Source organism: Chironomus tepperi, unplaced genomic scaffold (genome assembly GCF_022539635.2).
Source record: "Chironomus tepperi strain 1889 unplaced genomic scaffold, CSIRO-AGI_Ctep_v1 contig_85, whole genome shotgun sequence".
Taxonomy (NCBI): domain Eukaryota; kingdom Metazoa; phylum Arthropoda; class Insecta; order Diptera; family Chironomidae; genus Chironomus; species Chironomus tepperi.
The window spans coordinates 4,553,840-4,576,898 of NW_027226207.1; the positions used below are offsets into that span (position 1 = coordinate 4,553,840).

A 23,059-nucleotide genomic window follows, 5' to 3' on the forward strand; every position below is an offset into this window, starting at 1 on the left:
GATTATAATTTAATTAACTTATGGACTGAAAAAAAAATTTCTGAAATTTACAAAATAAACTAAATTGGTTGCTGTGACGAAATTTTGAATAAAATAAATTCCTTAGCAACAGATTTATTTTTAATGCAACAAGTGTGTGCCTTTATTTATGTATAAAAATGTTCGCATGTATAAACTTTGTAGCATGAATATTTATTCAGTGACTGCATTAGTTTCTGATTGTTCCTTCTCACCCACATTTTCATTTGTTTCCATATTTTCCTCGTTGACTGCTGGCTTTTCCTCTGCCTTTGTTTCTGTTTGACTATTGCCTCCATTGATTGTTAGTTCTTCCATTGCCTGTTCTGTTTGATTATCAGAACTGTCAACATTCTCAGTGCCTTCTTCATCCTCAACCTTTTGTCTCTTCTCAACTGGACCTTGTAACTCGCCAGCATAATGCAGCACTTCATCATCAAGTTCATTTTGAATTGGAATCGGAACGAATGGGACATTTTCCTTTGTTTTCTTATTGTCATCCTTTGTTGTTGACTTTTCATTCTTTTGTTCCTGCTCTTGCGGTATTTGCTCATAAATCTCTTTCATTTTCTCATATTCACCTCTCATTTCTTCCATCTTGGACATATACATTTTATAGACATATTGGGCCATCTCGGTCATGTCATTTATGGTCAAAATGTTTCCATCAATCTTATCTCCAGTTTGTCGTTTGGCTGGGTAATTTTCACCTTCAACCAGCATTAATTTCTGTGGACGGTTCATGAGATGCTTAAATGTTGGACGCAATTCAAAGCAATTTTTGAATAACGAGACACGACCAAATATGTATAAACCTAATCGAGCACGACTTGCGGCTACGACCAAACGTCTTACATCTCTTAAATGACCAACAGTTTTAGTTCTAACTAATGAAATTAAGACATAATCATTCTGTTGTCCTTGATACTTATCAACTGTGGTGACTTTATGAGGTAAGCCAATTAATGGATTATCAGCACATCTACGATTAACGACATCACGCAATAAATGTTTCTGTCCATTATATGTTGTTAAAATTGATATTTTCTCTGCTGGATATCCAATTAAACGCATATACATGTATGTAGCAACGACAAACTCAGCTTCACCCAAATTTTGATAAAAGAATGGATTCGGTTCCGATTCTCCAACACCATTAAAGTTTTCAACATTAATTAATTGATAATCATGAACAAAACCAGGATTAACTGACAAATATTCAGGCGATGACTTAATATGTGGTAAATCATCAAGTTTATTGTAGCGCCACTTGTATAATTCGCATATACTTGAACGTGCACGACCTTGACCATCGAGTTGAACGACAGGAACACCAAGTCTGACTAATCGTGTAAACAATGACTGTTCCATATTTGAATACTTTTGAAATGCCATATTTTTAATGACTGGTGGTAACTGATGATGATCACCAATCATAATCCATCGCTTAAGTCTGTTGTATCCATCAAGTGGATTTTGTAAAAGCAATGGTATAAACGTCTCAATTTCCAATATTTGCGCTGATTCTTCCATCAATATATTATCATATTTGAATCCTAAATCAACTAGTTCTTTTCTTTTTAACGCCGCATGTGTACATGTCATCGCAATAATTTTTGCCTCTTTGACGAGTAAATATTTTGAACGATCCAATCCATTACGGAGTAATTCAAATGCTCGAAACTCTTCCAGTTCAGTAAATATGTGATTTATATAGCGATAACAGCTTTGTGCAATTTCCAAATTCTCTTCAAACGTTTTTCCATTAAATAGCGGCTGTGGCGCATCATTAAAGAATTTAACAAATGGAAATTCATTAGTAAAATATTCAGCCGTTGGTTCTTGTTGATTTGCACTAGCTTCAAGTTCATTGATAAATTTCTCCCATCTAGCAATTATCTCATAAAGATAAAAATATCCAGCTGTTTCACAAGTATATGATACATCGCCAGTTACATTAAGTGAGTCTTGAAGTTTCTTAACTTTAGCTAATAACTCGATACGTTGTGAAAGTACATAATTGACACGACCATAACGACTGAAATCTTTCTCCGTTTCAAGTGCTTCTTCACCATGTCCAAGACGTAACAAGTGCCTTTCATCAATATCCAATTGCATAATTTTTTCAAATAATTGATTGAGAGCCTGATTTGAATGAGTTACAATAAGTGTTCGTTGATTTGGATGATTATGATAGATATTCGAGATGATCTGAACAGCTATGTCTGTTTTACCCGTACCTAAGTGGAGAAATTAGAAAATTATATTAGTCAATTGCATACAATAACATTCCAAAGAATAACGGTGAGAAAATATTTGAAAGTAACGGTCAAAAATAATTTGAAAAGTGTAGTTGCATACCCTTTTATTTTAAAAAAGTTCGTTATGATGGACAAAATGCGAACAAAAGCTTCTCTTTCCATTAAAAACACTTCTAATATAATGCATTAATATAACCCAGATACACAGCAAACTACTGACCATGAAACATTTTTCGTACACCGAAATTCAGTCTAATCTATTCTAATAATAATTTTGATCAAATATTTACCCGGGGGACCAACAACCAAAGTCATTCCAGGCTGCATGCCAGATCGAATTGCCTCTGTTTGCGTAGGCGTGAATCGTATCGTGTTCTTTCGTGGTTCGTTGAAGTCATACGGTCCTCTTTTAGGAATTGTGTAAGGCTCAACGTTGATGATTTTTTGCAATTTTTGTTCTGGCTTTTCTTCTTCGTCATCGCTGTCAACTTGAATTGGAACGTCTTCAAATGTTATTCTGAATGGGCGTTTAACTAAATCGGGATTGTTACACTTTAATTTAACTTCATAGTCAGGAAATGCTTCGACCACATGTTGATAATCCAAGAATGTATCATTAAAATCTAAAGATCTTGCTTGCTGTGGCATTTTTGAGTAATGTGCAGAGCTCGGGTCTCCATAACCAAGCAAAATATCATGCAGCCAATTTGGTACTACACATTCTGTGTTCATTAAATGTCGAATTGTTTCCAGAACAGCTTTAAAATTATTTTCTTTTGGTTTTCGTCGAAGGAAAATGTTGAAACTTTCATAGACATCATCACCGCCCTCTTGAAGAGATTCCATGTCAGCTCGATACTGATTAGTATCCAACCAAACACGGTATGTTCTTTTATCACCAGGCAACTTTGCCTTTGGCTCGTCAATACCCTCTTCAATCACTCGACCGTTCTCGTCTAATAAACCTTCAATTTCACATCCACGAACATTAACTAATCCTACTTGTTCAATGAAATTACCACGATGATTATATTTTGTTCCAATTGGAACGGAAGGATGAACAGTAATCAGGAAGCATACATCATGTCTTCTTAAATTCTCCCACTCTTCTTGAATTTCTCGTCGGACATTTAATGAGATGGAAACATCAGCTCTAACCCGTGACGGTCTTCTCTCACCAATACGTGGTTTACCGACCTCAATTACTGCAAATTCTTGTATCGGTAATGCCATTCTCGCCCATCCACCAAAAACGACCTCATTCTCTTCTGATTGCCATGGAAGCATCCTTATTACAGCATCTTCAATGTCTTGACGAATTTCATAAGTCGATTCAAGCCGAAATAGATTGAAGTTACGATACAGATAGTCATGTAATGTTAAAAATTGTAGATTCAATTTTGGTAATGCCAAACATCCATCACCAGAAAAGTATTCATTCGGTACGATATTTTCATCCCAGACGATTTCTTCCGTTGGATATAATGGCATTTCATTAAGTGCCTCCAATTGTGAGATGCGACGCTCATGTCGAGAAATCTGTAGAATTAAAAAACAAAATTAGGAAAATTTATTGATGATATAAATTAAGCAGTATAGTCATAAAATTTTCGCAAATAGTACCAATAAATTTTTCAAGAACTCCTCATCCAAACGATGAAAATCAAATGGCTCTTTTAATTCATCTGGCACAAGATTCAAGTAGCTGGCAATCTCCTTCAATGCCGTTGCATCCAATCCACCAAAGTGCTGTTCCAATGCGTCACGGGAATCGACGCTTGCGACATTTGACAGTGCAAAACCTCTTAATCCCGGAAATTTTGCAAATGCAGCTTTCTGTAGCGACGTGATCTTCTTATAATGAAGTTGTGCCATTTCGTGATCGCTCAAGCAGTCTCCAGTGACGTCGTTGATCTCAAATCTTGCATAAAACTTGAGCATGTCCAATAGCTGTAATAAAAAATAAGAGTAAGATCAGTTTAGCATGAGAATCTTCTTTTCTCCATAAAGGCATCATAAATGTGTGCATTATATAACGGAATCAGTGCCCACGCACATGCTACAAACATAACAGATGCAATCGGGACTGAAAATCGTCTCATATTAAGGCCCTTTAAATTTTTACTTTTATGTTAATGGGTGTGGAATCTTATGTTCAATGAACAATAGCTGATAAAAGTAAGTTATACATAAAACTTAATTTTCCATGTAATCTTTTGAAATTTGTAGCACATTTTTGTGAAATGAATGACTTCCTTGTGTCTTCACTATGGCTATTTTGATTTATTAATGATTCATTGGATGAATAATTTTATGAATAAATGGATAATGTGTGTTCATTTATCACTAATTGAGAAACATGATCTACCAAGTCACGAAGTTGCAATAAAGTTTATGGTAGTAACATTTGAATATTCTGATTCATAATATTTTGAGTAATGTTGTGGCGTCGATGAAATAAAAGATTAAAAATGATATTTTGATTTACTTGGAAGATACAGGAGGTCCTTGATTTGCATAATTATTTGAAAAATAGAGCTTAATCATTCGTAAGTTTATGATTCATTGTATAAGGTTCCAGAACTCTAATCTACTACTGACTTGCATAATCTGGTACTTCTTCCATGAAATTCTAGTTCTTTTGATCTAGACTTCACCTAGTTTAATTGTTTTAGAAATCTAGTTTAATTGTCACTAAAGAGAACCAGAAAATCTAGTATTGACTTGTATAATCTGGTACTTATGATATACAAATTCTAGTACAGATTTTTAAAAAATCTAGTACTTTTAATCAATGTTCAAGAAATCTAGTACAATCATTAGTCAAAACTAAAAAATATAGTACTAAATTTAATATTCTCTCAAAAAATCTAGAGCATCAACTCAATAGACGTTCCAACTTCTCAGCCATGCACAAGCGCTTTACCCATTAAGCTTCCAATAACAATATCCTACTTGTTGCCCTTCTGATCATCTTTCAATACAACTCTTTGTAGTTTTTCGGCAGTTCCGTAATAATTCTTTTTTTGATGTAAGCTTTTAATATTCATTCCGTTCTTAATCAAATTGACTTTTGACTACATTTATTAGTTACTTAATCAAAAAACGCTTTAGGTATATTGATGATAGGCCACATCACATCCAAAAAAATTGATTTAACAATAACACCCACATCAAGCCTTAAAGGTCTTTTTTTTTCAAAGATTGCTATAAATTACTTTGCTTTTTTGACATCTATCGTCTTTTCACAACATACATGTAGTGCTCATAAATATCATTTTTAATGGAAATTCCCTTTGATCAAAAGTCAACAACTTTGTCTGTCGCTCTTTCATTATCTTTTATTTACAAATGTTGATGAAAGGTTTTTTTGTTATCAATTCACTTGTGATTACGATATACATCAGAAATAAATCACGTATCGGAAACGGCATGCATTCCAAAATGCAAGTAAAATTTTGACTCAAACTTTAAAAGGAACCGAAATTGATAAAATAAACACAAAAAAATTTCATACAGCTGTTTTCAATTGTCAATAATTAGCAATTGAACGCGTGCTAGTGCTTAATCATTTTCTATTCAGTTTGTTCTTTCTTTTAAGCTCAATTAATGAATAATTTTTTTTTATAGACAATACAATGGGAATTTGATTGATTTATGAAGTCTTAGTTATTCGGTCAACGACTTATGAACATAAATTTTGGTTGCTTTTGTAAAAAGGGCGAAACATATGCGCACATGTAAAGCATTTAATACCGATTAACTAATAAAATCTAGACGAATGTAATAAATTTTTATAATTTTGAACATTTGTGTGTCCACATTTCCAATGTTTATTTTGAATTGTTGGGATTAGAATCAGATTGTTGTAATTAAAAATGTCATTCAAGTGATTTATGATTGGGGATTATAGTCAATACATCTAATACATACAATTTAATACACAAATATTTGAGAAACAATTGATGGAACTCAAAAGAGGGTCGCTTAATAAGCATGAAGCATAGAAACTGAATTTTTACAGAGCTCTAGTCACAAAATTTCACACAGTTACTCTCAAATCGCAAATAGGATAAAAAGCTCAAATATTATCATTTAATTAAACTTAAGGCTTTCTCAAATGACTTTTATCAGTAAGAGATTTTTCAAATTCCAATGCACAAGTGAAGTCAGATAGTCTTCAACTTATCTGATAATTTTGTGGTCATTCCAGTAATCAAAAGGTTTAAGTCAGTGATAAGAAAGCTTACAGCATGCAGCAAATATTTCACTGGATTTTAGCTGAGGTTCGTCCTATACTGTAAACCTGTGGACAAATAGAACACAGGTCCAGACCTCGAGCCTTGGCCGAACTATAAGGTTCAGCCAAAACCCGCCATTTAGTCAGGATTCGTTCAAAACTGTAGGTCTATGGGTAAATAGATCAAAGGTCCTGACCTCAAGCGTTGGACGAACTATAAGATAAAGCCAAAAACTACAGGCTTGCTCATCTAAGACGCAGGAAATGTAGATCTACAGTTCTTGGCCGAACCTAACCTTACTAGCATTTAACGGGTTTGATTATGTTGTCAATATTCATAAAATCCAAGATTCACGAAGACAAAAGCACTTAAATCCACACCATTCATTCCCTTTGATCGATCTAGAGTCATTAACAACTTCTTTTTTGACATGCGGTCGATTGGAAAGGAGTTAAGAAATTCTTTATATACGAGTGGATAAGTGCTGACTTAAGCTAAATTTCACCCATACAAACCCAAGTCTAAAAGTGCAACTGTTTGGCACCAGAGCTACTTTTTTGACACGAATGCCTTTACATCCATAACCAATCAATTACTAATCCAATTCCCAATCTTTCTTGACGAATAATCAAGCTTGTTAATCACAAAATTTATATCCAAAACATAAAATTTTATGCCTAATTCATTAATTTGCATGATAATCATGGTATTGTTAATAGATAAGATTTATTTCTTGGAGCCATTTGAGATTTTAATCTCTCAAAGTCTACTATTAAGCCGCATTTAACGGATAAATTCCTTTTTTTTCTTTACTCAAGCGAGAAATTTTTTTATATTTTCTCCGTTTATTATATTTTTTTTAAAAAACTTGTTGCTTCTCTCGCTCGCACAGCAAATCGTCGTCGACTCTCTTAGTGTTACATCGCATTTGAAACCGTTCGGACATTCTTTTCGTCGCTAACTGCATTTTATTATTTTGGCGCACACGATAATAATTTTTTTTTTTTTAATTCTTCGTAAGAGTTAAGACTGGAAATTTATTAATTTTACGAATAAGGTAGCCCAGATAAGACATAAAAAAAAAATGTGATTTTTATAATTACACTTAAACTTATTTATTGTTTGTATGTGATTGAAACATTATCAATATCGCTCTAAAGTCTAAATTATTGCCAAAAATAAATAATATCAAAGTATTGAGTAAAGAATAAGAGTTCAAAAAGAAATAATAGCTTGATAGACTCTTTTTTATCTTTTGCAAGCTTGCCTCTTTACAATTTGCAGTAAGTAAATTGTGGTAGCTACAAACGAAGTCAAATTAAAGTGAAAGAGTCGATTATTAAGTTTTATGGTGTTGCGTGATTCTCTCATTTGAAGAACTGTATATTGGGAGTGAGAAACAATCAAAGTGCTAATTGAAGAATGCCCATTGATTTTTGATAAAAAGCATACATACATTATGCCTATCGAAATAGTCAATTCAAACAGAGATTTTTTCATTTATAATAAAGCTAAGCACGGTTCTTATATGAAGGAAAAATAAACATATGTTCAACTTTGGCTCTATACTCTTTGGCTCTTGAATGTGCTGTTAAAATGAATATAAGGAGTTTAGATATTCGCATTTTTATTTTAAATAAGTGTCGATGATTGAATGGGCTATATATCTTCGAGAGCATGCGAGAAAAGAGAACATGTGACAAGTTAAAAGTTGTGGGTTGAATAACGAGACGCATTTGGAAAAATTATTGAAAATTGTGACTTGAAATCTTAAATAAGAAAAATTACGTCATGTAAATGGATGTAAAGGATTATGATGTGAATACCGTTAGAGTAAAAAAGTGTGTTATTTTCAGGTGTTTTTAAGCAACATTGTAAACATACTGAAAGTCAATAAATAATATTGCATGAAGTTCATGTTCATGCCACATGAAGAGCTTAAAACCTCAGAAGACTTTATAATTTCTTTGAAATAACTTGATAAATGAGTTCATGTTTTGCAAGGAAATATCGTTAGGTGAAGCAACAAAGAAGACTTTAAAGTGCTGAGGAATATTAGTTGTTTCATGAAAACCTCAAAAAGGCCATGGTGGCTGTTTTATGGATTTTAAATGATGTTTACTATATTGGATACGTACAACAGCTATTTTTAAGGAATATTTGAGCTTAGAAAACCGTATAAATGATTTGAGAGCTGTTGTGAGGTTCTAAAAACCACATAAATAAATTCCACATTCAATCAAAGCTTTGAATAGGATAGAATTTAATATAGGGATAAGGATCGATGATCTGGTCCATCCTAAAGCCTCTATAAAATCCTTACGACCTTGATAAAATAAAAGATATCACTAAAAGTGCTTTAAAACTTACAACAGTTTCAAAAGACAAAGAGCATTTTAAAATCAGCTGAGCGACTTAAAACTTATTGCTTCGATTATCGCTATCAAATACTTCATAGTTACTTCCCCAAATTGTATTTTATCATCGTCAATAACTCAAGTAAGCCCTAAGAGCAACTTGAAAACCCTTTTAACAAATAGTAATATTGATAATCAAGCATAATTTCTGAGAATTTTCAAGACAAATAATCTCTCATAATGAAAACAATATTTTTGTTCATGCCTATTACAATCCAAGCCAAACGACTGTAAATGAAAAAATTTTTTTGTAAACAATCTCACGCTAAATTAGTCAAATCAAACGAAATCATTTAAAAACTAATTTTTCATCATTTAGGAACGGAATATTATTGCATGAGAAGATTTATAAGTGTTCTACATCCGTTTATAAAGGAAAGTCAAGAAGTGCAGTTTATACTTAATGAAAATTTATAGGAGGAATTAGCGAAATTCACACAAATTCAAGTTTGGAATGTGACTTGGGAAGTTAATCTCTTAAGGAAATTAAAATGTGGAACCTTAATGTCTTCTGCCGAGTTTCTGAATATTTTCAGCAATTTCCTCTACATCCACAATTTTAATCAAATAAATTGAAAGCAGAACTGCTGCAATATAAATCCCAAGTTGCATCTATCTAATAAATTTCCTATCATATTGCGATTTTCCGTCTAAAAAACGGCTTGATAGCAACACTAACATTTAATTCCACCCACAAAGCAGCATTATTTTAGATTTTTGCAAATTACTACGTCATGTATACAGAAATAACCATGGCCATACGACAGAAATGACTAGAATATTTTAATTTATTATATTTTTATAATAATATTAATAAAATAAATCAGTCTTGATCCATGAAGAATTTCATAAGCTCTTTTGGCTAGCGAAAATGACAAGCAGATTTTATCTCACTCGACAGATGTGAAAATGTCACAGAAAATCGTATCTTTTTTTATCAATTTACAGCAAGATAAAGATATTATTTTCTTAGATCCAGATAGTCTGAATCCCGATCGGAACAAACTATTCATGGCAGTCAAGCGGCTGTTTTACAAACTTTGTGATTCTGCCAGCAATAGAATCAAATGCAATGCCTTTTCTCAGAAACCTAGTCTCCAAGTCGGAGCATGGTTCTAAAACAGAACAGAAGTTGCTGTCATATAACGTCCAAGTCGCGAATTCCATATTGTGAGCGATAAAACTTTTCACTTGGGTACCATGCTCCGAATTGTAGTCTAGATTGCTACAAAATGCTTTAAATCTGACTTTATTGCCGATTTAATCACAAAGCTTGTACAGATTCTCAGTTTTGACTTTTAACTGGCATTCTTTCATTACTGTCCTACGTTATGTTGCTCTTGGAGCACCAGAACACCTTTTCCCTTGTGGATTCCAACCAAGGGCGTATAGCAAGCTTGTTTCTCTCACCCAGTTACAGCCCTAACTGTCATGATAAACTTGTGCAAATCAAGAATTATTATTTTAAAATCTCAAACCTTCCTGCTTTTTTTCGCAATAAACACACAGACATAATAATAAACTCAGTACCTACTGAAAGATGAAAATCTTTCTTCAATGAAGATGTCAATCTCAACTACATCTCGATTAAAATCATAAACAAATTCATTTCGTCCCACATTTGTAGCAGATTGAGGCTAAAAGTGATGATATGTAGATAAATAACAGACCCAAGCTACTTCGCAGTCAGATCGCACAAAAGAATAGCTAATGCACATTGTGAATAAAGATAAGCAATTAATAAATATTTAATTTGCATGACAATTACAAAAGCCTTTATGCGTCTATAAAAGTGTTAACAAATATTTGCATTGTAATCTTTATTTCTAGTCTACTAAAAGTAGCCACAAAGACAATTTATGCAAATATCTGATAATAGTATGTCATTAGCATAAATTAATTGAGACCTAACAATTATTGTTTTACGTTTTACGCAGAGTCGTTGGATAACAGAGTTGTCATTTATTGATTTGCTGCAAAAGGCTACCTGTTTATAGGTTTGTCTTGGCAAAGCCTAAGGCAATACTTAGCCATAGGCAATAAGGCCTATGCCTTGACACTGTCTATAATTGTAATAATGACCTATCCACAGGCACCTATCTAACAATTTTGGAACTCTGCTTTTGGAAAAGTTCAAAAGGTCCACCTGCCTGTATCAAGGTAGCTCGTGTCTTTTTCTAGGTATTAACTACGTAAATCTATACTAAACAGTGCCTAGGCAAGGGCTAAAACTATTGGCTTTTGCAAAGCAGTGTCTTTGCCTAGGTATTGCCTTTGGCTAGACAAGCCTCACTTCGTTACTTCTCTGGCCGTACAGATCAACTGTGATTCATGATTTGACAAGCCTACAAGAAAGAAATCCCAGAAAATCTATGCCAACTCTGGTTCTACGCATTTAAATATTTATTTCAAATATAAAAATTGAATAGCTTTTGAATTCCGGTCAGTAAAAAAAAAAAACAGGTTGATCGTTAACATTTTTGTGATTTTTTTTCAATTGTCGAGATAAAAAAAAAGATGTAGACTAAAATTATGAGGCATATGAAAGAAACATAAATTGTTTTATGAAGCTGTTAAGATATGATTAAAAATAGACAGCGTTAAATGAAGTGAAGGAAACAAAATAAACAATTCATTAAAAAAGCAGGCTGATTAAATAAATTTCGACTTACTTGTGAGAGGAAAGAGAACGAAAATGTTATAAAATATAAACATTTATTGCATTTACAAATGATGAGTATTTTTCGTGTGTCCGAAAATAATAAATAATAAAAATGTGTGCTAATCTCTTTCCTATTATAAGCATTAAACGATATCGAATTTCATGGAGTTTATTTTTTATGATGTCATAAACTGTTATGAATTATTTTTTACTCTACTAAAGAAGTCTGCCGCTAAGCATGAATAGAAATTGTTTATATTGATATTTTTTTTCTCTTTTATTGATGCTGTTTTTCATAAATTAGAGCCAATGGGTCATTTGAAAATATTGTAGATGTTTGTAATCAAAATTAAAGCAAGATTGATGTAGATTTGGATGAAAATTGACATTTTTGGGGCTATAAAATCTTTAAATCTCTGTGCGAGGGTTCGACTAGGACATAGATTGGACAGAGACTTTTCACTTAATTGGATTTTGATAAACAAACAAACAATTAGTTACTTACTGTAACCATGACCCTATGTAAAACTAAGATTACAATAAAATGCTTTCCATCTGACTCTGTTGCTGACTCTTTCACCTAATTTGGACAAATTCTTTGTCCACACGTTGCGCTGATATTCTAGGGTTTCCAAAAACGGGAATATTTCCGTTCCCGATACGAGAAATTTCACTAGAACGGGAATTCTGGAATCCCTAATTCTTTCATTATTATATGTAGCTTTTAGAGCTCCAAAACATCTTTTCCATAGCGTTACGTTACAGAAAAACGAACTTTAAGAAATGGAATTCTCGGAATTTATATTGTTTAAATGGAATTTACTCTTCTGCATGTAATAAGTGAAGCGGACCCGAATATATTAAAGATTCTGATTAAGTCTTACTTAATTTAGCAAATTTAAATTTTCAAATCCAAATTTTTGCTCCAATTACTTAAATTTAACAATTTAAAGCATTTTAAATGACTAATCAACAGTCAACAAGGAAGTCTAATTTAAATTTATCAAAAATCCACACTATAAGATTCTTAGAATCAACGATATTATTTAATCTTCAACAAAAGTTCCTCGAATGTCAAAAAAAAAATGTGTTAATCAGCTCATAATGGATTCGCCGAAAAAAAGCATAACACATTTCACAAAAAAAAAGTCATGTACAGCAACAGTTAATGAGAATTATAAGCATGAGCAATTGATTTTTTTTATTGCAACTTCAACTAGCACTTTTATTGTTTCAGCACATTCCAATAGAATCGCCAGCGATTTTAAAAATTCAATTTTTTTAAAGTGAAATTCTTTCAATTTCTTCTCAAAAAAAAATATATTTTTTGTGCTCGTAAAAAGCATTTCGCTCGTCAGATGGTTTAATAATAAATTTTCTCTTCACACTAGGATTTGGTGCTGTTCAGTAAACATGGATTATTTATGAATGAGGCATAACGTAAAAGAAAAAAAAAAAAAAAAAAACATTTTATTTTGGAAAAAAGAAGAAAAATATCTTTAATGGATTTGTGAAAAATAATCAACTATGGATCTACATAAATTTATAATAATCTTATTAATATTTTGTGTGAATGTGATATATGGCAAATTGGAACCACAAAAGTGCTGCCGTAATGAGAAAAATTTACTAATAGATAGAAGATGTGTGCCAGATAGAACTGGAAAGATATCAAATATAATATTAGCATGTGAGGAGAAGTACATACTGAATCCATTCGAAATGGAAGAGGATGCATTTAATGTGACTGAAGATGCTTCTCTATACGTTCCGGATATGGAAAGTTCTTTCTTTAGAGACGAGTGAGTATTTCCTGATTACTATTTGAATTAGAGGCGCGTTCTGGTTGATTTATGTTACTGCTGGCTTAATGGCAGTAACATAAATTATCAAGTGTCAATAAACAATTAAAGTAGACTGAAATAACAGTAATAAGTGAATGATTCAATGAGATAATGACTAAGGAGTGGATTCTGAGTGGATTTGGCAAATATTTGACTTTCTTTTGGACAGAGCTTGAATTGGACTCGGTTTTTATACACCTTTAAGTAGCTATCACATTTCACGCGCATTGTTTACGTGACGACGATGACTCAGCGCATTCCTTAGAATTATTATGATTTTCTTAAGTGTGAATAAGACTTCCGATATTCCCATATCTTTTACCCATGTGACACTACGTCACAAACATTTCCAACTAATTGAATAACTCGTTCCAAAGAAACACTGCTGTGTCAAAAAGCTTATTGAATCATTTACGACTTGCTTAATACTTGACATTTAATTAAGATTAACTTCTTTTCCAGGTATTGTCTAGTCAATACTTATGATGAGGATTTAAATGAGACTTATGAGATAGCACTCGTATGCTTTCCCGAAAATGATACAGAAATAGTTAAAGTTTCATTTACTTTAAAAGCAATTTTTATCTTCATCTCAGTATTCTTCCTATTACTAACACTTTATATATATTTTCGACTACCCGAGCTACGGCAGACGCAGGTAAAGCTATAACTTTCAAATTTGAATTGCGATGGATTTATTAGATATTCCAATTTTTTTTTATATAGGACAAAGTAACGATGTTTACCATAAGCTGCTTAACAATATTTTTATTATTTTTGGGATCTATGCAAATTTACTCTCCGAATACATATAAAATTGATATCTGTTTGGTTCTAGCATATCCAACTTATTTCTTTACAATGGCATATTTTGCATGGCTTAATTGCGTTATCGCAAATGTATGGAAATCCGTTGTGTGAGTTGGGATATAAATAAATTTTATCAAAATTATTAGGAATTAACATAAAATTTTCTAAACAGCTTACGACGATGGATGATAAATGAAGGAATCTGGTATATGTTTAATCACATCTACGCCTGGACAATTCCAGCAATATTAATGGTAATCGTTGATGCTAAGCATACAATAAAACCGAGCTTAGGTGTTAATTCATGCTGGTTTCATCGTAAGACAAAATATATGACCTAAGATATGCAGCATAAGAAAATAATAAACATTAAAATTCCGTGTCTCTTTAGAAAATCATGATCAGTGGACGTTAGTTTATCTACCAATTTCCATAATGCTGGGACTAAATGTCATACTTTGTATATGGTCGAGCATATACCTTGTCAACCCAAGTTATACGCCTGATACGATAAAAGCATTAAGATATAAGTAATTTTTCATTTTTAAATACCTTCCCAAAATATATTTAAATCCATTAATCCGATTTACTTTTCTATTTAATCCTCCTTTAGATGTTTTTTGTATCTTAAACTGTTGCTTCTCGGTGGATTCACTTGGATATTTGAAGTATTATCATACACATATAACGATCATTCGCCATCAGCATGGCTTTGGGTTATCATAGATTCTATAAATTGCCTTCATGGCGTTCTTGTCTTTTGTGTACTTATCTTATGGCGTCGACGAATACGCAAAGAATTGTCAAAGCAAAGAATATTGGGTATCAAATGGCCTAGCAGTTGGGCTAATATTGATGATGATGAAGAAGAAGAAGTCTGTTTAGAGAATGAAGGTAATAAGAATGGATCGACGTTTCCAACGAATATTATTACTAACTGATTTGTGTGTTATGTTTGTGCAGTCTAAAGTAAATTGTTGTTACCAAAAAAAAAGTTTTTCGTCCTATCTAATCTATTTCCTTTTTCTTTATCTTCTCTTTCCTTTGTTCTAGCTAAAGGCAAATACGATCTAATAATAAAAGCTTTAAAATAAAAAAATTCCTTGCTTTAACTTATCCGGTAAAACTAAGCAGAAATATACTCAAATGGCTTCTGTTTTACTGTACATAAGATGTCTATAATTCATCATATTCCATCCATCCAAAAATAAGATTCCTTCTGAGAACTTGGGATAATTAAGTTCGCAAAAATATTCAGGACATTCATCTTGATAATCAAATGTCAATTTGCTGTGAATGTACATTAATAGATTCTCATAATATTATCACAAGACTCGCATAGTTAACCGCAGTGTAAATCAAATTATTTATAGACGCTTGTGGTCGTGTCTGAATTTGTAGAATCGAATTTAATTCCATAGGAAGCTATTGTTATTTGATTATCAGATGATTTCTGCTAAAATGAGTTTTCGGCCAAAAAGCACAGAAAAAAATGTTTAAGGAAAAGAAGAAATCTGGCATTAAATGTTGTACAATTGCTTTCTTCCAAATTAGGCAAACTAATTTTAGAAACTTAGTCAAATGTCAAAAATGTTGATCCGCAAGGTGGGCTTACTTCTGATTAAATTTGGTTGTTTTTGGTATTGTGGGATTATTATGAAGAAGAATCGGAAGTGAAATTTATGGATATGGTGTTTGTTTATAATATTGATGAGCTAAACTAGCAGCATATGGACTATATGAAATTGGATTCTCTCTTTTAAAACTGAATTGATATCTTCGTATTTTAGTACAAAAAGTTCATAAAAGTTGGGTTTGTCAGAAATTGCAGGTCAGTAGCCTTGGACGAACTATTAGATACAGACGAAAACTGCAAGCCTTCATAAAAAATGCAGGAAGCACAGGCCTCTTGGTTCTGGTGCGAACAATTTCATAGATTTAGACTAGCATGCTTGTGTCCTGTCCTCAAAAATGTTTCTAACAAAGACAAATAAGCAACCACCTCAAAAGTCTGTTTAATATAGGTCAGGAGCTAATGGACTACGTCATTTAGTTCCAGCTGCTACAATAATTCACAGATACATTAAAATTCCATGCCAAACACCCCCAAATTACACCTTTAAATCCCAAAAAACAAGTAATCACTTAAATCAGTGTATTCAGTACATAAGCCTCCCAGAAGTAGATATCCTCCATGCCTTGTTACTAAAAATGACAAAATTCGCAATACTTTCATTTTTAAATGAATAATTGTACATGCTCGTTTCATGTCGATTTCGATTACTTTCAAATTTTTTGTTTAATTTGGCAATTCTTTCCTTTCACAAGTCATTATTGTTAAATAAATTCATGTTTATCATCAATGTTCCTTCTTAAATCTCATTCATATAAAATTAGAGATTGACTTATTATTTTTTTGTATCATTTAGTTAAATAAAGCACTAACTTTTATGTAATAATTAGGAAAATATGAACGAAAAGTTTGAGTTTTTCTGTATTTAATTTTCAGTTTGTTTATAAAATTTTACGGACGAAAAGGTTTGAGAATCTTAGGAAACAGTCAGTTACTCAACGTAAACACGTTTTGATGTTTAACTGTATTAGTGTTAAAAACATTGCATCTGAACATCAATCCACAAAATTCATAAAATTATCAATTTTAAAGTAAGTAGCACATTGAAATCCTAATTGAATCCAATTGTTATTAGTTTCTGCATGTCCTCACTTCCTCCCCATACCCTATCAAATAATATTTTCCCATAAAATTCCTTTTGTTTATCCAATTCTTAAGAATGTTTCAAATTTCAGTTCTCAAAACATTTCAGCATTAAATTGTTTCACGTTGTTCCTCTCTCATCATTCAACGAACGTTAGTCATAGTGAGAAGCAGTTCGCATACGTTTACTAAATTTTATAATTTTTTTTTTAAATGACGCCTAACAATTTATTTTAATTTTTAAGTGCAAGAATAGTCATGGAAGTTCTTTAAAAATTGTGAAAATACCAAAAGAAAATAATTTTGATGAGATTAAAGCAGGATATTAAGGAATAATGTAACGTGATCGTAAAAATTAACAAAAAAAACTGTTTTACATTAAGTAAAGTTCGAGAAAGAGATAGAAAGACAGAAACCAGAGGAAAATACCTGAACAACACTACGACAAAGAAGGAATTTTAATGTGCGTTTGTGTATCCATAAATGAGTGATATTTACCATAAGCATATATAGAGCTATAGAGCAGATGCTATATTTGCATAAAAATAGACAATGAATATTGTGTCTCGTGTCGTTTAAGCCTGTGTATTTTTGACGTGTTAAGGAACAGTGCAACTATGAGTCATGAATATTACGTACTATGATAATTATCATCTCATGATCACTGCTTACTCTGCCTTTTGCATTTCATCAGCCTTATTTATTTACTCATTTCTTCTTTCCTTCCATCATCGTCTTCTTCTGGTTTATATTTTATGTATTTCCTTCATGCTCAGCTTGTAAATTCAATTAAAATCTTTTATTTTATTTGTTGTTCTTCTTCGATGCTCCCGAAATAAGGCAAGAAGAACATTAAAAAAAATACTGAACAGAACTACAGTTCATGTTTGGAATAAACTCATTTCCAATACATAAAACAACATAAATATTTCATCTCTTACAAAAGTGCCGGTTGAAGTTCATTAAACTGATGATAATAAATGTATGAATGGTTATTTTTATTTCTCGTGGATGCATGTGTGTACGGGGCAAGACTATGGATTTTGATTGAACAAAAATTTCATTAAAATGAAGGAGGCACTGGATATTATTAGCTTAATTGATTTTCCTATGATTGTGCCGAGAACAATATTTGTATGCTGAGAAGATCTGTGTGCCGAGTTTGAAGTGGAACTTTTTATTGGATATTAAAATTTTATGTGTGGACTCTATTGTCAGTTAGTAACTGAGCAGTATCTCTCACTTACTTCTTTATTGGTCTGACAGATCAACTGTCATTTATGTTCGCTCAGTTTCCACCGGTAATTTACTATAACCCATATAGCCTCATTGCAAAACCACAATTTTATCAAATAAACTGCTGATTTAAGCATTCTTGGTATATTTTCAAAAATTACATAGTAAAGCAGTTCTAAAAGTAAAATCACGAATTTTATTCATTCAATGTCATGAAATGGCACAATGTTGAAGAATATTGATCTTGTTCTGATAATGATGGTACGAACCATCGTGAGATATTGACAACTTATTCAACTTCCAACCGTATTAAGAAGGGTGAATAGGTGGATATTGCTTAGAATGGTATGAGGCTAAGAATTAAGACTAGAACGATTTCAAGTATCCAATGAGTATCCCTAACAGGCTAAAATACCGCTTTTAGATCCCATAATAGAATTTCTGTATCATGAAAGCATACTTTGTGTCTGTTAGGGTATTGAATAGGTTTCAAATTGATTATTGAGTATCTTGAGTATTGGGCACTTGAACCAATCAGGACCAATCAAAAGAATAAGCAATACTAGCCATAATAAGCTCTAACCTCAGACACTCCAGACAATCTAGCCACCCTAGCCATAAACTCAAGTATTTCAATCGATATTCAACAAAAAATTTACAGAATGTTGAAAAAGGGGAATAGAAATGTAGAGACATGTAGTCTAAATAGATTCATATCACGTAAGTGAAATAAATGTGTTAAGCATTGCCAACATCCGATTTGATGAGTCACATCTTAGAGATCAAGCAAATTCAGGCTGTAACACATTCACGGTCAAATAGTATAACTTGAGTCACTGACGTAATCATCTATAACTTGACAATTTCATCGTCTATAACATTTCCATGAACAGATCTGTTTACGTTATCAAATTTTCTGAGAAATGACTGGAATCAATCATCGGTCATCGTAAATGAAGTTGATAAAGTTCTCATAAAAGCATAATGTAACTCTATGTCCAATACATAGTAAGAACAAAACTCATTTAAGTCAAGAAATTAAAATAAATTGCATGTTCATGTATGCACGTCGTCACAATAAGGCACACAGTAAGAAGGCGAAAAAAAGGCAAGAGTCGTAGTAAAATACCGGAAATACACGCTAATTTAGACAATTTAAAATATAAAAGAAAATGAGAAATAAAATAAATTGTGTGAATTGAGGAACGACACAAGACAGTAAAGCAAGAAAACTTTTTATTCTTGTTAAAAAGTGCAAAAAAATCGATAAAAAAATTTTAAATGAAAATGTGGTTTCTTCCTTTTACAGCGAAAATTATATTCTTTCCATACCGAATACAGCAGACTTACAATTCAAGTGAGAATAACAACAAGCATAGACTGTTCAACTACTGAAAAAAACAGCACAATTTCTTCTTCTTACGAGAAAGAATAAGAAGAAAGAATTGGGAAGTTACTAGGAAAACAGAAAATCATAAAGTGTACGATGATGATGCACACGAGAAAGTGCAATTGCACATACAACTATAATGTGATAGTAGTAGCAATAATCTTCATAGCAATCGCTACACAACAATATGTACAAGCATTGCCGAACAAAGATGTTCAACCTAGCGTTAAAATAAATAAATGTTGCGAAAAATTTGAGATTTATGTTGATGGACGATGTACAATTGCTGAGACTGTTAATGCATGTAAGTTGACAATAATTGACTGGAAGTGAATGAGACGCGGTTTTTATGGGATTTTCAGTGAAATATGAGAAGTTTATAGACACACACGCATGTAACTTGTTTTTATTACTTATTGACGCTCCTTGTCGTTAAAATTTTGAAGGTTCTGTAATTTAGGGACGTTAATTTACTTAGAGACGTTATTAGTACTTCCGATGGATACATCTTTTTGTCTAAAAATCACAAATCTTTGGGTTTTCTACCTAATACTAATATTAACTTCAAATAATAATCGATAATTCCAAAAAATCCCAAAGTTACATCCAGAAACTGTCTATTATCCATACCAAGACAAACTGACTACGCAATCACTCAATATCACACTAAAACTCAACAAAACAACGTGACAATCTAATTTAAAACTTTTCTGATTAAATCGTTACAGCTATTTGGTCACCAATATTCACCGGATATAATGGTAAAGCAAATGTTAAAGTTGAAGCACCCCAGTTAATGATTGGACTTCCCGATTGCGGTAAAATGCAGATGTGGCCTGTTTATAATGATCCGCAGGTAGAATACAATCAGCTTTTTGTATTCATGCAGCAATTAAAATGTAAAAATTTATTTGTTCCTCTCTGTACAGAACCACGATTATTTATTTTTATTTCCCGACGGTAAGCTCGGACATTATATCAGAAAGAACGAAAGGATTGAAGATGAAGAAGACTACGACGAGGGTAACGAGCAAGCAGAAATTGAGCATCTACTAAGAGAGCGTAGCGATACATTTTTGTATCATGACTTTGAACAGGGACATTATTGTCTTGAAAAGGCGCTATTTTCAAATAAGACGGCTGATTCGTGGCATTTTGCTTATGTGTGCTCGCCTGGAAAAGTCATTAATTGGACAGACACAGATTTCTTACTTAGAAAGATTCTTAATCCACTGTTTCATGGACTGTCTATGATTATACTATTGATTGTTGCTATAATTTACTTTGTACTTCCGACATTAAGAGACTTAGTTGGAAATATCATCACAACCATAACATTATGCTTAATTATCAGTCAAGCTGCCGATTTAGTGAGAATCTTTACGGAATTCAGCAATCACTTTAGCTTTATGATTGCCGATATTATTTTATATGGAAGTCTACTCGGCGCCTTTTTCTGGCTTAATAGTATGGGATTCTACATTTGGAAAACATTTAAATCACGAAATGTATTTTTGCGTGTAACGGATGGAAGGAAATATTGTTGGTATTCAGCATATGCATGGAGTATGACTGGATTATTGACGCTACTTGCAATATTCGCACATTTTTTCTTAGACACAGGAAATATTAAAAAGCAATATATATTTGAAGATCAAGAAACGATTGGATGGCTAGGAATGGCTGTATTTTTTACACCAATTGCATTTATTATAATTATTAACTTATTTTTCTACGTAACAACATTGAAAGTCATGAACAGAATCAATTCTTATGGAAGGATTCATAACAAATTAAAGAACAAGTAGGTTACAAATGCTTTAAGCATGAGGAAGTACATAGCTAATAATAATTTTTTTTTAATTCACAGTTTCATTATGTTTATCTTGATATTCATAACTATGAGCGTTGCATGGATATTCTTTATACTCTCATGGTTGAAGTATGACTCACTACTCTACACACATATCATTACAAATGCACTACAAGCGCCAGTGATATTTTACGTTTGCATAATTAAGCAGAAGCATGTGAGCTTCTTATTAAGAAAGACATGTTGCTACAATGAGCCGGTTACTCATGCGGCTGGTGCTGAATGGAATTACGGAGATGAATTGACTTATATGAACGGTCGGAACGATTATTGAGCATTTTTTGAAACGAGTCAAACAATCCCAAAAATAATTTTACATTCCCCGAGAATCTCAAAACAATTTATAACTGAGCCCCAAGTCCGAAATAAAATGTTAAATTTGTACTTAAGAATAACTTTTTTGTCTTTAACTCACCTGTGCAAATAATTTTCCTTCAGGACGATTCATTAGTGGAGAAATTTGACACCGAACAACAAGATGACAGTCATCCATAACTGTATTGAAGAACCGACGAGTTGGAAGAAGTGCTTCTAAGTCAATCACGAATTCAAGGAATCTCTCGCAATATCTCACAACTTCATTATTTAATTCTCCTTCTTCAGGAATTCTTTCGATTATTTTCAGGAACTTTTTGATCAGGTTCTGGAAGTCAACAAGTATTAATTAGTTTTCAGACACATTTAATCTAGCCAGGATATAACTTACTTGCAAGAAATGTCTTTCCCATTCAAGCTTCTCCTTCAATTCTGGTTTGTCTCGCTTTTGCAGCTTTTTCCAGTACTTTTTCCATTCTGGAATGGAATTAAGTTCCTGTTCTCTTCGTTTTGGCTGCAAGCAAGTCCACATTGACAGCGAAACTAGTTTCTTCACTTGTTCTCGACAAATTTCAATTTCCATACTACGGAAACAGTTATTCAGAAATACAAGAAGTCCAGTTTGCTCTCTAATGATGTTTCTTGTCGCATTCTGGATGTCAATTTCTTCCAAACACTTAACAAGCACTCTATTGAAGAATATTGGAAACATTTCTGAATTAACATCAAAGATTTTCCATACTTCAATTCGTTCACGGAACTTTTCATTGAGTAGGAATATGATAGACATCAAATGACCGTCCGAAGAATCTTCTTTAAAGTTTGGCCATAGAAAGTTTTCCAAATATCTGTTAAATTCCAGCATAACAACTCTTCTACTTTCCCCAGTTGATATCTCAGTCTTGTACACTTTTTCGACAACATTAGCATCGAATTTCGTTGGATTATCAGATGACCAATATTGATTAGCGAGCTTTAATTAAATTATTTGGGTTAACATTCTGAAAATTTTGCCGATTTTGATATTTACCTCTGTTATATGATCACTTTCGAATTGAGTCAATGTAATGGACTTTGACTGTTGCGTAGTTTCCTTTTGTTTTACTTTCCTTCTCATTTTAATGCCGTTTTAGTCGATATTTAATTAATTTTGTGTAAAAACTGTTTAAAACGATTGTTTTGTTTACTTTCAGTTTTGAGGGGTTGAAACTAAGAAATATTTGCAGCAAAGTTTTGAATTTAAAATATTTTTGATCGTTAAAAGAAATAACGGAAA

General features: G+C 32.3%; 2 protein-coding genes across 2 annotated transcripts; one reads left to right on the plus strand and one right to left on the minus strand.

Moving 5' to 3' along the window:
• Positions 1-102: 102 nt before the first annotated feature.
• On the minus strand, positions 103-22,977 carry LOC139086511 (RNA helicase aquarius). Its single transcript, XM_070634977.1, has 6 exons — positions 22,814-22,977; positions 22,175-22,756; positions 21,884-22,111; positions 3,903-4,229; positions 2,570-3,818; positions 103-2,258 (listed from the first exon to the last, which is right to left on the minus strand). Exons 1-6 carry the CDS (start codon positions 22,898-22,900, stop codon positions 193-195), a joined length of 4,539 nt encoding a protein of 1,512 aa, XP_070491078.1. The 5' UTR covers positions 22,901-22,977; the 3' UTR covers positions 103-192.
• On the plus strand, positions 7,443-21,863 carry mthl5 (G-protein coupled receptor Mth-like 5). Its single transcript, XM_070634840.1, has 11 exons — positions 7,443-7,577; positions 12,991-13,401; positions 13,906-14,101; positions 14,170-14,360; positions 14,426-14,571; positions 14,645-14,783; positions 14,867-15,188; positions 19,641-19,899; positions 20,324-20,451; positions 20,525-21,399; positions 21,466-21,863. The coding sequence occupies exons 2-11, from the start codon at positions 13,127-13,129 to the stop codon at positions 21,740-21,742; spliced, it is 2,808 nt and encodes a 935-aa protein (XP_070490941.1). The 5' UTR covers positions 7,443-7,577; positions 12,991-13,126; the 3' UTR covers positions 21,743-21,863.
• Positions 22,978-23,059: the final 82 nt, after the last annotated feature.